The sequence below is a fragment of the Garra rufa genome, chromosome 8, assembly GCF_049309525.1.
Source record: "Garra rufa chromosome 8, GarRuf1.0, whole genome shotgun sequence".
Taxonomy (NCBI): Eukaryota; Metazoa; Chordata; class Actinopteri; order Cypriniformes; family Cyprinidae; genus Garra; species Garra rufa.
In genome coordinates this window covers 19,541,732-19,558,598 of record NC_133368.1, presented here as the reverse complement: position 1 = coordinate 19,558,598, position 16,867 = coordinate 19,541,732, and the positions used below count along the sequence as shown (strand labels likewise).

The 16,867-nt window shown below is 36.1% G+C and overlaps 1 protein-coding gene across 1 annotated transcript in view; it reads right to left on the bottom strand.

The window, feature by feature from the left end:
* Positions 1 to 13,790, bottom strand: part of LOC141340107 (coiled-coil domain-containing protein 148-like) — a 33,039-nt gene extending 19,249 nt beyond the window's left edge. Inside the window, exons 1-2 of the mRNA XM_073845040.1 lie at positions 13,674 to 13,790; positions 6,440 to 6,543 (exon numbers count right to left, since the gene is read on the bottom strand). Coding sequence (XP_073701141.1) covers positions 6,440 to 6,543; positions 13,674 to 13,790 — 221 coding nt within the window. The remainder of the gene's footprint in view (positions 1 to 6,439; positions 6,544 to 13,673) is intronic.
* Positions 13,791 to 16,867: the final 3,077 nt, after the last annotated feature.

Here is a 16,867-nt window from a genome sequence, read left to right as displayed (position 1 = left end):
TAACTACCATATGAGTTTAAAAACAGTCAATCCACAGTAAACTGCACACAGCCTGCTTAAAGTAGCTGTTCATTTTCACGAGCCACTGTGTCTTCCGCAAAGATGTGACGTCCAATCTACTCAGTCACCGCCTTCAGTCACCACCCCTAGCACCAATCACGTCCCACCCTCCTTTTGTCAAACACAGACAATATCGTGTCCATAACATTGCTAAGCAACAACAACATGGAAACAAGTCGAGAAAACCATGTTCAGTCGATAGATGTCGAAACTACATCATTGCACAGGCTTCCGAACAACGTGAATATAAGAGACCAGAGGCACGTCAACTTCAGCCTCTTTCACTCAGCGATTCCGGTAAATACACGGATAATGTGTCCCACGATTTGTTCCGGAGTTGTTTGATTTGGTTCATTCACAGTTGTTTTCCGGAATCTGTACGTGCTTTACACACAACCCATAAAGACATGTGATGTTTGGATGTGAGATGTAATGCGACGCGTACATTTCACTAAACTGAAACTAACCTGAACAAACTGTGCTTCAGCGCTGATAGTGAGGAGCTGGCTCTGTCTGATCGCTGCTTCATTCCACTTTGCACTGCCTTTATGGTTCTGGCTTTTGTTCACACAGTGCTCGTTCCCGTAATTTTCCAGAATCAGCGCGCATTGTGAAAGGGGCTTTACTAAAGCAACAGTTATGTAGCTTACTGCATTCAGTGTTTGAAAAAGAAAAAACATTAATGATCATTCTGAAATATCCTGTTGAGTATCAGCAGGCTAGGCTCTCTCGGCTACAGCATACATGACCTTAGTTAAACTGTGGTTGGCCTGACTGTGCGTCACTCAGAAAACAACAGGCCAATCAGAAGAGAGGCTCATGAATATTAATTAGATGGGCCAAAATCGAGCTCCTAAAAAAGGAGCTGTAAAAATATATTGAGATGGATTTTGGCACTTATACCGCAAATATATATTCTTAAGGACATCAACAACTAAAATAAACCTCCAGAAATGTGTACAATATGGGACCTTTAAAAGGGGACATGTATCGATAGTAGAAACAATGATTAGCAACGCTGTTATTGGCTGTTCAGCATGGCCAAAGAATGTGCCCAATTTTTCTCCCAAGCAGAACAAGAGCTTTTAATGGAAGGTTATGCCGAATTTGAGTCTTTAATTAAAACGACAGGAAACACCTCAAAGTCTGCAAAAGCCAGGAGAGAGGGCTGGCAAAAAGTAGCAGACAAATTAAATGCGTTAGTGCTGCCCATGTTACATGTTTTTTTCCTTGATATGTTATTTTATTTTTATTTTTATATACCGTTTAAAAGTTTGGGGTCATTAAGACTTGTAATAGTCTGTAAAGAAGTCTCTTAGGCTCATCAAGGCTGCATTTATTTAATTAAAAATACAGAAAAAACTAATATTGCAAAATGTTTTTACAATATAAAATAATGTTTTTTATGCAAATATTTTTTGGATGTGATTTTTTTCCCAGGATTCTTTCATGAATAACAAGTTTAAAAAGTACAGTGTTTATTCAAAATATATATATTTTTATAACAATGTAAATTATTTATTATTAACTTTTAATAAATTTTTAATTATTAACTCAATACATCCTTGGTGAATAAAAGTATCAATTTCTTCAAAAAAACAAACAAAAAAAATAAAAATAAAAATGTACTGACCCCAAACTTTTGAACGGTAGTGTATATACTTGACCTGCAAGACATTTTGCTACAGAGAACAACATTTTGTGAAACAAATTAAACAAAGGTATCAGTATACTATCAAAGAAAGTTTATTAAGACACATTTGAGTAATTCTGAGAATGTAAGTTGATGAATAATAATAATAATAAAAAAATCAAATTGGCTCTAAACATTCATGTTCAAAATTATTCCTCCCCTGAAAAAGCTTTCAGATCACTGATAATCTTTGGTTTTTACTTTGCCACTGCTTGCATCAAATTCAACCATGTATTTTCTTTTTTTTTTATATATATATATATATATATATATATATATATATATATATATACTTTATTATGTCTTTTAAATAAAAAGGAGAACATATTCAATACATTTTTACAAAAATAATTTTTTCTTTAAAGACATACATTTTCTTTTTAAAGTTATTCCTCATTTTTTTCTCTCAATTTCTCATCCATTTTTTCCCTTTGTGGTAATACCCACCACCCACATAATCAAAAAATTATATAAAAAAAAAAAAAAAAATTCAAATCTCATTTACATACATAGACATCATTAAAAAAAAAAAAAAAAAAAAAAAAAGATCATATATTCATATCAAATTCCTTGTGATCCTCAATTCCAAATAATTTCAATAATGTATATTTATATATATATATATATATATATATATATATATATATATATGTATATTTTTTTTTTAGCACCAACTAATAATAGTATTTAATCCCATAAAATAATAAACAATAAAATTAAAAGAGAGGGAGGCTTATATAGAAAATAATTATTAGAATATATTTTATTTATAATGAATACTTTGCTTTTAGGGGAGCCCATATCTTTTCAAAATATACCGTTTTATTTTTTAATTCAAATGTTTTCTTTTCCATAGAGTACACTTTAGACACTATGTCTAACCAATCGCTTATTGCTGGGGATTCTCGCTTTCTCCAAAACTTAGTTATTACTTTAAAAGCTGTGATTCTCAATATTCTAAATAGATATAACTCATCTTTACTAAGTGACATAGGTTCTATACCTAAAACTAAATTTTGTGTTTTTATTATATAAAATTTATTAAACATTTCTTCTATTGCCCGAGTTACTTCTATCCAATATTTTTTTATTATTTTACAAGTATAGAATATATGCAGATAGTGAGCTTTAGATTCACCACAGCTTCTCCAGCATCCTGAAGATAAATTATTATATTTAGAGGATATCTCTGGTGTTATAAAATATCGTATAATAATTTTCCAGGCATATTCTTGCCAATATGGTGATTGCGTGGTCCTTAAATTTTCTTTTAGAGTTTGTTTCCAATCATCTTCTGTTATTTTATTACCCAATTCAGTTTCCCATTTTACCTTAATATTGCATAAACCCGCATCCTTAATTTCTTGAAAAATTTTATTTATTTGTCCTATTATGTTATCTAAATTATTAATTTTACTAACTTTAATCATAAAACGCATCAGAGGGTGGATATCATCTAAAGTTTTTACTTTAAGCTCATCTTTTAAATAACTTCTTATTTGCAAATATTTATAAAATAATTTAACCATGTATTTTCAATGAGAATTACATCTGGAAACTGAACAGGCCACTTAAAAACATTCTATGACTGATCCCTGAACCAAGCATAAGTAGATTTGAATGTATACTTTGGGATGATTGGTCTGCAGGAAAAGCCATTGATTATTAGCTTCAGACAAAAGGCACCACAATGTTTGCCAAAATGGTGTGATACTTTAATAAATCCATGATATCCTTTGTATGGTCATGTTTTCCACTTCCTGCTACAGTAGAACAACCCCATAACAGGACTGGCCCACCTCCATGTTTGATGATGGAGATGGTGTTCTTCTGCTTATAAGCTTTGTCTTTTTTGCACCAGACATACCTCTGATCCATACAACCAAAAAAGTTCCAGTTTGGACACATCACTCCATAAAACATTCTTCCAGAACTCCACAGGTCTAACTAAACGAATTTTAGCATGTTCAAGTCAGCTTTTTGTTCTTCTTGGTCAAGAATGGTATTCAGCAAGATTCCTCAACATGAAGACCATACTTGTCTAGTGTCCTTTTTATACACAGCATTGAAATATTTTGCCTCCTTTCGTCTGGTCATCTTGCAAGTCTTTGGCTGTACATTGCAAGTTTTTCTCAGTTGATCTGATCAAACATTTTATGATATTGTGCTTTTTTGTTTGTTCAACACCCTCAAAGGTTTTCTGGTTCAACACACTTTAATCTAAGGAATACGGCTGCCAGCTGTGTCTCTAGGGACTTGTAATGTCTTAGAAATCTTCATGTAGTTTTAATATAACAAACTATTTCTTCTCTATTGATTTTGTGTGAGCTCTCTGTTGACTTTATCATATTTGCTACTCACCTTCAGCACATGAATGGGCTAAGAGTATACTATGTGTAACACCCCAAGCTAATTTTTAATATGCCAGAAAACTGTTGTAGATGCAATTTAGTCCTGAATCTTCAGAAAGAGCAAAAACCATTTGCAGTACTGCAGTCTCTGAGGGGGGGGGGGGTAAATAATTTTGATTGCAACTGTATATATAGGCTATATAATGTGTGTGTAGCTGTGGTCATCATTCGTGTGAATCGTCATAATTCTCTTCTACAGTTTCTTGCAAAATACTTTTCTTTTCCCACGTGAGTCAGTCCGCATCAGTCGTGTTCTTTAACCAATCAGATGTGACCTCGCCATTTCAACCAATCATAACCCGCCAGGAGCGCAGCCTAAATCCCGTTTACATGAAATAAACCTGCTCCCTGCAGGTTTATTTCATGTAAACCTGTTTAAGCTTGCGCACCTGTTGCTATGACAGCAAGTCCAGGATGAGCTTCGAAGAACCAAACAATCCAAGATCATGCCAAATCGTCAACAATTAAATCCAGCTAACTGAGTTAGCGACGTACGAAGAACAAGCCCCTGATATATTAGGATTCCACTGTGTATCTGTGCAAGTGCTTGGTAAAGAGAGTGTAGCCAATTACAGACATGGGGCAGCCGTGGCCTAATGGTTAGAGAGTCGGACTTGTAACCCAAAGGTTGTGGGTTCGAGTCTCAAGTCCGGCAGGGATTGTAGATGGGGGGAGTGAATCACCAGTGCTCTCTCCACCCTCGACTGAGGTGAGTCCCTTGAGCAAGGCACTGAACCCCCAACTGCTCCCCAGGCACCGTAGCAATAGCAATAGCAATAGCAATATGGCTGTCCATTGCTCCGGGTGTGTGTGTGTGTTCACTACTGTGTGTGTGCACTTGGATGGGTTAAATGCAGAGCACAAATTCCTAGTATGGGTCACTATACTTGGCCTCAAGTCACCTCCTCTCCACATATCTATTGATATGATGTTGATCAACAGCGCTGTGAATGCTAGCGGGAAATGCTGGTGTGGTCACATTTTTAAAATTTCAGTACCAAAGTCTTTTCAGTGACCCATTCATAAAATCTTACATTTACAATACCAATGTGAACTGAAAAAGTACTGAAAAGTAGAGAAAAAAGAACAAGAAAACATAGTTTAGGACCAGGGGCAACTAAAAAACACTTGAAGCCAGATGAGACCAGTGGAAATAAAGGAGAGGACAGAGAAGACAGAAATTGACTCCACCAGACTGGGTGAAACACAGTGAGGGCAAAAAATATTTGATCTCCTGCTGATTTTGTCCAAAAAAAAAGAAAAAAGAAAAAAAAAAAGAAAAACGCATTTAAACAAAAGTTATAAAGTGATTTGTATTTTAATGAGTGAAATAAGTATTTGATTTCTGACTCCCAGGTGTCAAGGGTAACCTGTATAAGAGACACCTGTCCACAGACACAATCAATGAATCAGATTCCAAACTCTCCAACATGACCAAGACAAAAGAGCAGTCAAAGGATGTCAGGGACAAGATTGTAGACCTACACAAGGCTGGAATGGGCTAAGACCACCGCCAAGCAGTTCAAACTACTGTTCGTGTGCACTTGGATGGGTTAAATGCAGAGCACAAATTCTGAATATGGGTAACCATACTTGGCCACATGTCACATCCTTTAAATATACATATGTGACATTAAATAGTTTGTCTTTCATCACTATTTATGTTTTTCTATCAGTCAAATCTAAAGTAAAACCTAAACTTCAAACTGAAAACCTTTAAACTTCAAGCTTTTAAAACTACTTCAAACTTTCTGGATAGGCTTGTTCAAGCCAACTTCAAAGTTGTCTTGACAAACTTAGTGTTGGCCCTATTCGCCTGACCTCGGCCTATTCCTCTGGTGGTTTCCCTGGTTGGTTCTACTCTGTTTCGGGGCTCCTGACAGTTCATTCCAGTCCAAGTCCAACTTCTTCCTGTGTTTACTTATCTCCTTTTATGCCATAATAAAGTTGGCTAATTCTAATAATCAGGTAGGGGTAATCTACTAATGGGTTTAGACCAATTGTTTTTTTTGTGTGTTAAACAATGGCACAAATACCAGTAAACTGACTACCGCAAACCTTAGTAATTTACATTGCATAATTTATTTTAAAATATTTTCTTTTCATAAATTTTGTGTCTGAAGGTGAAACTTCTACAAATGCATATGCAATTAAGTGAGCCACAATATATATATATATCTCAACGCTTTTGTAAATTTGGCCCAAAATGTTGAAAGTACCAGTGTTTTAAAACAAAAATTTGAAATTGTACTTTTAGTATTTACAGGTGTGCTACCTGGCTATATTGAGTCTGATTTTCTCCTGGAGCCACACTTCTCTATGCAGTCTCAGAACACTCCCTTCCTTGTTCGCCTGTGCTGCATCCAACAACTTCTGCACCTGAAATACACACACACACACACACACACACACACACACACACACACACACACACACACACACACACACACACACACACACACACACACACACACACACACACACACACACACACACACACACACACACACACACACAAAATTAGCCTGTTTTACTTCCATAATGTGACATATGAGTCAAACAAGATATTCAATGTAAAAAATTAAATAAGTAAATAGTGATGACGAACATGATTTTATAGACCTGGAACTGACTGAATTTCTATTCTAACTAATCATTTTCTTAAAAAAAAAAAATGATCCTCTAACTCTAACACTAGCATACTCTATTAGTTTCCTAGTCTACTTGTTTTCTTGTTATTTATTATTTAAACAAATAAATGAAAAACTTGCTATGTTTACTGCATTAAATTAACCAAAATACAACACTTACATATTATTGTACTGTGTGCGATACAGGTTGTACAGTAAAGTGGTATTAAAACCAACTAATATACAGTACTTAATGATTTGATGACTGAACGAGTTCAACAGTGTATTGCTAAGGCATTTAAATGTGCATCAGTGATTATTATTCACATAAAAATATTTTCTTTACACTTACAATGTGATTTGTAAATATTTGGAGCACAATGCAAAGCAGTGATTAAAAACAGAATGGAATACACATGGAAGGCTCAGGACCATAGAATGTTCATCCAATCACTGCATTCAGTACAAAGTGTGGGAAAAAAATAATTCAGATTCTGTTACTGTTACAAATTTGCAGATTTGCCAAAATACACAGAGACATACAAAAGGGTAAAACAAGGGTAAACAATGGCAGCTAAATTTTAAGTTAAATGTATTCCTAATATGTTGGACCTTTTATATAATGCAGCCTACTTTTAACTGTTCAGACGTGCCTTCACTTTTAATAGACCGGTTTGTGTTGAGATGGGGGAGGCACAACATGTGAATGGAGGTTGTTTGAAACATGCTTTATTTTTAGAGTTCCACTAGATGGCACTAGAAGTACAGAAAATACCTACCCTACCTTTAACATGTAGGGTTCATGACATGAGAAATCAAATTTGCCCTGACCTGTACAGGACATATTAATGGTCTTTGTACATTTAAAACATCCTGCAAGTTCAACTTAAAATGTCCTCTAGTGATATAAAGTAGTGATACATAAAATGCAGTGCAATCAGTTCAGATGTAGCACAGTGCTCATTTAGTAAATGCACAGCTGAACAGGTGTGTTTTGAGTCTAGATTTAAATATGGCTACTGATTTAGCACATCTGTTCGCTTCTGGAAGCTGGTTTGCATAATAGCTAAAAGCAGACTCCCCTTGTTTTGAGTGAACCCTTGGTATTTCTAACTGACTTGACCCTAATGATCTAAGTTGTCTGTTTGGTTTATATTCAGTGAGTATACCTGCAATGTATTCAGGTCCTAGGCCATTGAGTGATTTACAAACAATAGTACTTCAAAATAAATCCTAAATGTAACTGGAGGCCAGTGTAATGACCTGAGGACTGGTGTGATATGCTCAAATGTTTTGGTTTTAGCCATAATCCTGGCAGCAGCATTCTTTATGATCTGCAGCTGTCTAATGTTCTTCTTGGGAAGGCCAGTAAAGAGTCCATTACAAAAGTCCACTCTACAATAATAGAGGCATGAACAAGTTTCTCCAAGTGGGTTGTTGATGTGACATCGCTCTTTGTCTCTAAAAAAAAAAAAAACATGTTTTCCTCCGGAGCAGCAAAGAAAGAAGCAACGGCCCCTTATTACGGGGACCGTCACTGCAATGCACGCATGATTCCTGATCTCTAGATCACCACTCTCCGGTGGATTACCCAGAACATGAGTGCTGGTGACTTTGTCTCTTTCAGCATGCTGGAGAATAATTGCAATGATGACATGTCCACCACACATGATGGCATGTCCCCTCCCACCAACCAGAACAGAATGGACGAGTGGTATCTTTAGCCTAGTTGACACCATAAGAATGGCCCACAAAGGCCCACCCCCTTTTTTGCTGAGGTGCTCATGCCCACATTTCCAGGTCTGAACTTCTAACGTCAGTGGATGGCACAGACCAACATGGGGGCCGCTTACCTTCTAAGCTTAAAGTATATGTAGCTGTAATATCAGTGCTCCATAATTGTATTGACAGGCAGTCAGTTGGTAAGAATGAGTTGGTGATTCAATTTCTAAGCATCGGAAGGCCAAATTGCCAAATTTTATAATTAACAAGCCTTATAAGTTTATTCTCTTAAGCTCCAAGTTGGTTGCATTGCTGCATTATGGCCTCAGCGGCTCTATAGCCCCTGAACTCAGGGTTCCCACGTGTCCTGGAAAATTGATGACTAATTTTTCTGTTCTGGAAAACACAAATGTCCTGGAAAATCTTGTAGTTGTCCTAGTAAATTATTATAAAAAAAAAACAAAGTTAAGTAAACCATGTTTTGAAAAAAACTTTGCCTCTTTACTAATTAGGACCCAAAATACCATTGGTATACCACATCTGCCGCCTCATCGGAAGTTGTACCCATGTTCTTTTTTACAGGTCTGCTGGCATGCAAATAAAGATAATCTTATTTATTAAATTTTGATTGGCTCTAGCATGTCTTTGTTAAAGAGACTCAAAAGGGAATGCCTCCAGTTACCAAGCATATGAACAGATGAAGCCTTGACACGAGGCTTGTGTTGTTAACGTAGAAATCACGTTACTAATTACAAACAAAGCCTCACTTTCTGTTCAGTCATGTGCGAGATTAACTTTGGAAATGAAACTAAATTTTCAAAATTCGAAGGAGAGAAATTTAAGCGAGCAAACATCCAATCCTTTTGCAGTCTTCTACATTGCTAGTAACGGTAAACTACTGCCACTCGGATGACACAAACGTAACATGGTTCAGAACCAAAAAGACTGTCAATAAAAAAAAAACAGTCTGCAGCCTGTAGTACGATAATGTATTGGATCGGATATTTAATGTGCATGCGCAGTATTGGATTTTAATATGCATGCACAAAGGGGGCTGGGGTGTTTTTGAAGCTAGTATTTAATGTGACGTAAACTGTAATGCAGAGGTTTGTGTTTCGATGGTCTTACACAAATCATATTATTTTGTGATTATAAATCAGCAGCTATAGTGTATTCAAGCTTTATTTAAGCAATGATGGAAAGTTTTGAATTAAAGAGTTTGGTGTGTGAGCTAAGTTAATTTTTTATTAGTTTGATTTGTTTTGGAAATAAAAAATCTACTAGCTGCAATTTTGTTTGTCTTTTAGGAAAAAATGAGGTCTAGAAACTATAACTCATCACTGGATGACAAGTAATTTCTTACTGTTAAATTCTGAAAAAAAAAAAAAAAAACATAAACCTCCGCATGTAATGACCTAGAACACTCTGTAACACTCGATGGCTGCTCTTTCATAGCAATCTTTCCTTAGAAAGCCACATTTCTAGCAATTGTAAAACCACATTTTTTCATCTCACAAATATATCTAAATTATGACATATGCTCTCAATGGCAAATGCAGAAAAAATAATTCATGAGTTCATGACTTCAAAGGTTAGATTATTGTAATGCTTTATAGGGTGGTTGCACCGCACTCTTAATAAACAAAATGCAGCTGGTTCAGAATCCAGCAGCCAGAGTTCTTACTAGAACCAAGAAGTATGACAGCCCAGTTCTGTCAACACTGCACTGGCTCCCTATTAAACATTGTATACATTCTAAAATCCTACTAATTACCTATAAAGCCCTGAATAGTTTAGCACCTCAGTATTCGAGCAAGATCTTATGCATTATTGTCCTTCACGTCTGCTACAATATCAAAACTCTGGGCATTTAATAATACCTAGAATATCAAAATCAACTCCGAGCAGAAGATTCTTTTCCTATTTAGCTCCCAAGCTCTAAAACTATCTACCTAACACTGTTCGGGAGGCAGACACACTCTGTCAGGCAATCAGGTTCGAGCCAGGCAATTGAACCATTTGTGAAAGCACCCTAAAAGTCTAAGTCCAAAACAGAGCATAAATGTGACAACGTGAGTATAAATTAGTTCTTCAGTCACTGAAATTTAATTTATTTATGTTTCAGTGCAAATGAATGTAAGCTTGGAAAAATGCACTTGTGTTTTTGTGGAGACAGGCCATGCTACCTTGAAAAAATGAAATAATTATGTTACAGGTACAAGTAAATATGAAGATAAATATCTTGCTTTGCTTTGAAAATTACTTGGTTGCAATGAATATACACTTAATATCTATTTATTTTTGTATTTATTGCATTACTAATAATAATGTTTTAGTGCAGCATTTCTCGATGGGTGCAATAATGCCTTCCAGTAACTACTTGCAAAAGGTTTGCAACATTCTAACTCTGTCTAAAACTCTTACTTGGCAATAATGACAAAAAGTTTGAAAACCAACATATTAGACAAAGCTGGTCTTTAAAAGCCCTGGAATACAGACATTTCTAAATAGACATGTCAAATTTTCTATAAACATTTTTTTACATGAGGCAAGTACACTCTAAATTATGGTACATTTTTGTGACACTTTTTGTAACCATTTTTGTGAAAGGAGAGTGAGATTGTTTTCATTATTTTACAAAAGCAAATCATTTGTTGTTATTGTGAGTGTACACAAATAAAACTGAGTATTTTAGGATAAAGGATGGCCTGTTGGACCACCACAATCCATGAAATCTGAATCATTTCTTTATAAATGTATTTTAATTTTTTAATGTATTTGCAGAGGTGTAAAAGTATCTGGCCAAAAACATACTTGAGTAAAAATAAAAAAGTACAACTTTAAATAGTACTTAAGTATTATAAAAGTATAAGTACTTTTTTCTGACAGACTTACAGAAGTATGATTAAAAAGAGAGAACATAACAAAATGCAATGGCACAGGTTAAACATGTATATCTAGTGCAACAACAACAAATAAAAAGAAGCACTACAGAACATCCATAAAAAATACAGGAAAAGCGATTAAAAGGAAACTCTATCCTTTCCACCCTCATTCCATCCCATATGACTTTCATTTATCAGATGAACACAAAATAAGGGTTTCATCTCCCAACACAAGTGGGACATCCAAAAATGACACTTCAAAAACTAAACACAAAGTGAATATGACAGTAATTTATGCAACCCCTGTTAATGAATTATGGTCTTCTTAAGTGAAACAATAAGAATAAGAAGACAATAGCTAATATTTTAATCTTGACTGTCATGCTCACTTTGTGTGGTTTCTGAAGTGGTCCTGACCCCTTGCATTATATGGATTAAAATATTTTCTTGTGCTCATCTGAAGAAAGAAAGTCATAAATATCTGGCATGACAGTTCAGTAAATGGAGAGAGAATTTTAATTTTTTGGTGAACTATCTCTTAGAAGGGCAAGATGTAATGCAGAGGCTAAAAACATATTCCAGACAGAATACAAGAATGTGTTGAATTAATGAGGAAAGTCTTAGAGTTAAAACATACAACATTAATGTTTAGCAAGACCACTTTTTCCTCTTGTCTATTCAACGTCACTGTCTAAAAGGATAATTAATCTTTTAATTGTTTATTTGGGGCATTTAGAGTTTTTTTCTCAGCAAATACTGGTAAATGATTATTTGCATTAATTATTTCAAATAATTAATGAGCAAATAATGTAATTATTAAGATTAACTAAATATTCAGCGACAGTCCTTATTCCTAGTCAATGTGTCATATAATGACATATTATAAATACAACTTATCCATCTCATGAATAATCATAACAACAATTATAATACATTATAATACTTGAGTATTTGAGGTTATACCTTTTAAGATTATGATTATTTATAGCACACAATGGACGCCAACTTAAATCTACTTAATTTATAATGGACTATATCATATTACATTTATTTTTTACATTATATTATGTTTTATTTTGATGGTCCCCTTAGTCTACAGAATTTACTATAAGCTTAAACTTTCCACCTACATGGCAACTAACACTCCTTAGAGTATTAGTAGATTTAGGTTAAGGTTAGGCTAGGTAGAAGGTTCACGTACTTGCAAAGTTACTTATAATATAATATAATAGTTTATCTATTGAGGAAACATCAAAATTTAGTTTTAGCATATATTTAGCATACTACTAATAATAATTACTGCTAGCTGACATGCAGTTGCAGAGTTACTTATCAAAAGCTGTCTAAAGGGTACCATCAAAATATTCAAACTGATAATACAAATGTGTCATATTACACATTCATCTGATCTGATGCCTGATCTTAGGGTTCTTTGGGAAATATTATTTTTACTTATTATTTACTTATTACTTATAAGTAGTCTTTATCTGCTTTAAGTAAAGTGACATGAGTAACATGGCGAGATATGAGACTTATAATACGTTATAACTACGAGGAGGTAATCATACTCTTAAAAGCTATAACCACAAATAAGTAAAAATTATAATACATTAAAACGGTTCTTATGAATACTCATGAGATGATATAACATATTATAAGGTTTTTTATAATGCATTATGCATTCATTATAATGCCTTAAGAATACCCTTATAATGCATTATAAATGCAGGCTTCATAGAAAGTGTTACCAAAAAATTAACTGTATTTAAATTCTCATCCCTGATTTTATTTGCATTTTATTTTTTTATTTTTTTGCATTCAGCTAAGATATTACACAGCTAATGGCTCTATCACAACAGAACGAATAATGAATAAACTTTTTAGGGGGAACGTCAATATGCTTCCTCAGATTTGATGGTGAAGTTTTGAAGCCAGACATTTACCTGATAAGAGTCATAAATGAAGTAGGAAATGTGTGTCTTTGATGCATGAAAACAATGATCATTGATTGTCATGTCAAGCTTGCACGTTTGAGCTTCCGTTTACCATATTTCATGTGCATTAAAAAAAAATGTAATGTACTTTTCAAATAAATTTGTAAAGAGTATACTGTTTTTCTTCAGAAATGTAATCAAGTAGTCAGTTTAATTTGTGCTTGAGTAAAGTTCAAATCCCCCAAAATAATGCTTAAGTACAGTAATCAAGTAAAATTACTCAAGCATTTTACAACTCTGTGTATTTGCTATCAAAAAAAATCCAACACATTTATTACCTTCTGTTGAGAGCGCTGAGAGGAAAGGCGTTTGGCCTCTAGCATGTCCCGTAGTTGCTCATATTGGACCACTTTATATTTTGAGTGCCCCAGACCCACTTGTATTCTTTGACTCATCTTTTCTAGGTGATTAGAAAAAAGTACAATAAGCAAAGGATTGTAAATGTAATCAATACATGGTTACTCTGTGACACTGCCACAGTAAAGCCTGTATAATAGCTTCTTGTGTGAGGTAAAAAGTTTGTTTATAACAAGTTTGGCTGTAAAAAGTTCAGAAATGTTTAAATATGTCTGGATGCAAAGGGTTTATTATTTTTAACTGCATGATATGTTGATTTTGAATGTTAACATGTACATTTTGGTGAGGGGGAATTATGGGGACTTTTGGTTCGCTGCTAAGGACTCTTATTTTGATGGGCCTGTCTATAAGAGAGGAAGGGCGGCCATTTTGAAGAGAGGTATGTTTGGTGAGGTGGCAGGCTTTTGTTACCTGGGCCGGGCAAGGGTCCAAAATGATCTCTTAAAGGGAAAAAAGAGACAATTGTGTATTAGACTTGTGAGCTGTTTAATGAATTCACGCTCTTGTCTGAGATATACGCACACGGACCATACTCGGGAGAGCATTCTTTCAGCTGGAGGATAACCTGTTTTTGTGGGGCCTTGAACCAGCGGATTATTGTTTTTTCTCTTTTTGGGGACATCCTTTTTTTGTTTTTTTCTCTTCTTTACTCTTTTCCACCCGGATTTGGTTGTCAGACCCAAAGGAACTGTGCCAACGGACGGATGAGTACCATCTTTAATTATTATTTTTGTTTCTATGGACTGAGAGGCTGAGATGTTGTGGCTAACAAGCCTGTTCACGGACTTTCATGTTTTTGACTATATCATTTAAGTTTATGTGAAGGTATCAAAATATTGTTGAGAGTGCTAACAAGCAAGTAAATGGGAACAATACAGTCAAACTCTCCCTGTGGTAATGATTCAATTCTTTTGAATAGACTTGCAGTTGTTACAGATGGTGGCCCGTACGGGGAATATTCTATGAAACTGTTAGAAGTTTGATATTGTGCCTTTTATATTTGCAAACTGTTCTGTCTGTGAAATATGGATGTTTTATCTGAAAATGTTTGTGAACAGGCTGTGGCTGGTCATGATGAGTGTTCAGAGTCCCATCCTTATCAACCTCCCCCCGGTGCTTCATACAGAGAACCATTGCCAGTCATTGAATTAAGCTCCATGATAAGTGACATGTATATTGATAGCCGTAGCCAGGTTGGAGGAAGTGAAGAGGACGAACTTCCAATACCAAAACCTCCTGGGGGAATGTTAGAGCAATTTGAAACTAGATTAACCCAACTCTCTTCATCCCTTCAGACTCTGCACACTGAGGTGCAAACACTTAGAGGTGATTTCATAGCCTGCAATGATAGCATGGTTAACCGAGAAGCCTGTTTCAGGGATGCCTTGGACCAAAGGATGGAGGCCTGGAAAGCTGAAGTGCAGAGATTAGTGTCCCATTTGGAGACTGAGATGGTAAATTGTTTCAAGCGCCGAGATGAGCACTGGAGGAAAGAACTGGCACGCATGAAGACAACCAGTACTCCAGTTTCACTCCACCCTCCCAGCCATAGTCTTTCGGATTCGGGGCACTATCCCTTCACCGTTTCTTCTCTGACAGCCCCCAAGCCACCTATCCACCTAGAGTTTCCCACTTTCGGTCAACTTCGTGGAACTTGTGATGTTTTAGAGTTCATTGAAAAGTGTGAAAATTTCCTGTCCCTCAGACCACTCACAGATGTGGAACTGCTAGCTACTATTAATGCTGTACTAACAGGTCCTGCTAGGAGTTGGTGGGCAGCTGAAAAGTTAAAAATACATAACTGGGATGAGTTCAAACACTCCTTTATGTCCGCTTTCCTTTCTACCGATTACCTGGTTGAGTTAGAAGACCAGCTCAAAGCTATGATCCAAGGCCCAGACCAAAGTATCCGTGATTTTGCCTATGATTATAGAGCTCTTTGCTTGAGATGGAAAGATAACCTGCCAGAAGAGGAGGTGGTAAGACGAATTCTAAATAGTTGTAACCCTTCCTTGGCAAGTAGCTTAAGAGGGGCCGTGCATACCGTAGAGCAGTTGGTTAAAGTGGGTTCTTTGGTGGAAAGGGACTTGAATTCAAAGAGGGACTACTGGGCTAGAGTCAATCAACTTAAGGGAACTAATGAAGGGAAAAAGAGTGGTTCATCCCGACGTGATCAACTACCCAAGCCATCTAGTACCTCAGTTCAACATGTCTCGCTGATTCAAACAACCACACCCCCTCTGCTGAAAGTTGTGATAGATGTGAGGGATTTCCATGTCGAAGCTGTTGTGGACACTGGTTCGACCTATTCCTTAATGCAAAAACAGTTGTGGGAAGCGGTAAAGAAGCCAGAAGAACAGCTACTTCAGGGTTCAAGCCGGACATTCATGGTAGCAGATGGAAAGGCTCATGTGTCAGAGGGTAGGATCCCTATGGAGTATGATTGGCATGGAATGATTTGGACCATCGACACCTATGTAATGTCGAATGAACGTCTAGCATTTCCTCTCATTCTTGGACTGGACTTCCTAAGGCAAACTAGAGTACTATTGGATGTTGCTGCAATGAGCTATGAGCTGAGGGTCAAAGGGCAAGTTAAATTCTACCCTTTCCTTCAGCAACCTCAGTGGGAGCAGCCATGGATTCGGAAGGGTGAACAGGTTACCTCTTTGTTCATGGCTGTGCCAGTAGACAGCTGTGGAGAACTGGAGACTCTGGCATCAGCAACTAGTACAACAGACATCATAGCCAGGAATCCACCAGAAATCCAGCCCCTTTTAAATAAATGGGCAACCGTTTGCTCTGGAAGTCTCGGGAGAACTAATCAGGCTACTCATCGGATCATAACAACGGATGATATACCCATACGATCTAAAGCTTACAGAGTTTCTCCCTTAAAGAAAAAGGTGATGGAAAGGGAGGTTGATAGGATGATGCGAGAGGGTATCATTGAGCCTTCACAATCCCCTTGGGCATCTCCGGTTGTATTAGTCCCAAAAACGGATGGGAGCCTAAGGTTCTGTGTGGATTATCGCCGTATTAACTCTAAATCTCCCCAAGATGCCTACCCGATGCCTCTTATCCATGAGATACTGGAATCATTGCAGGGTGCCAG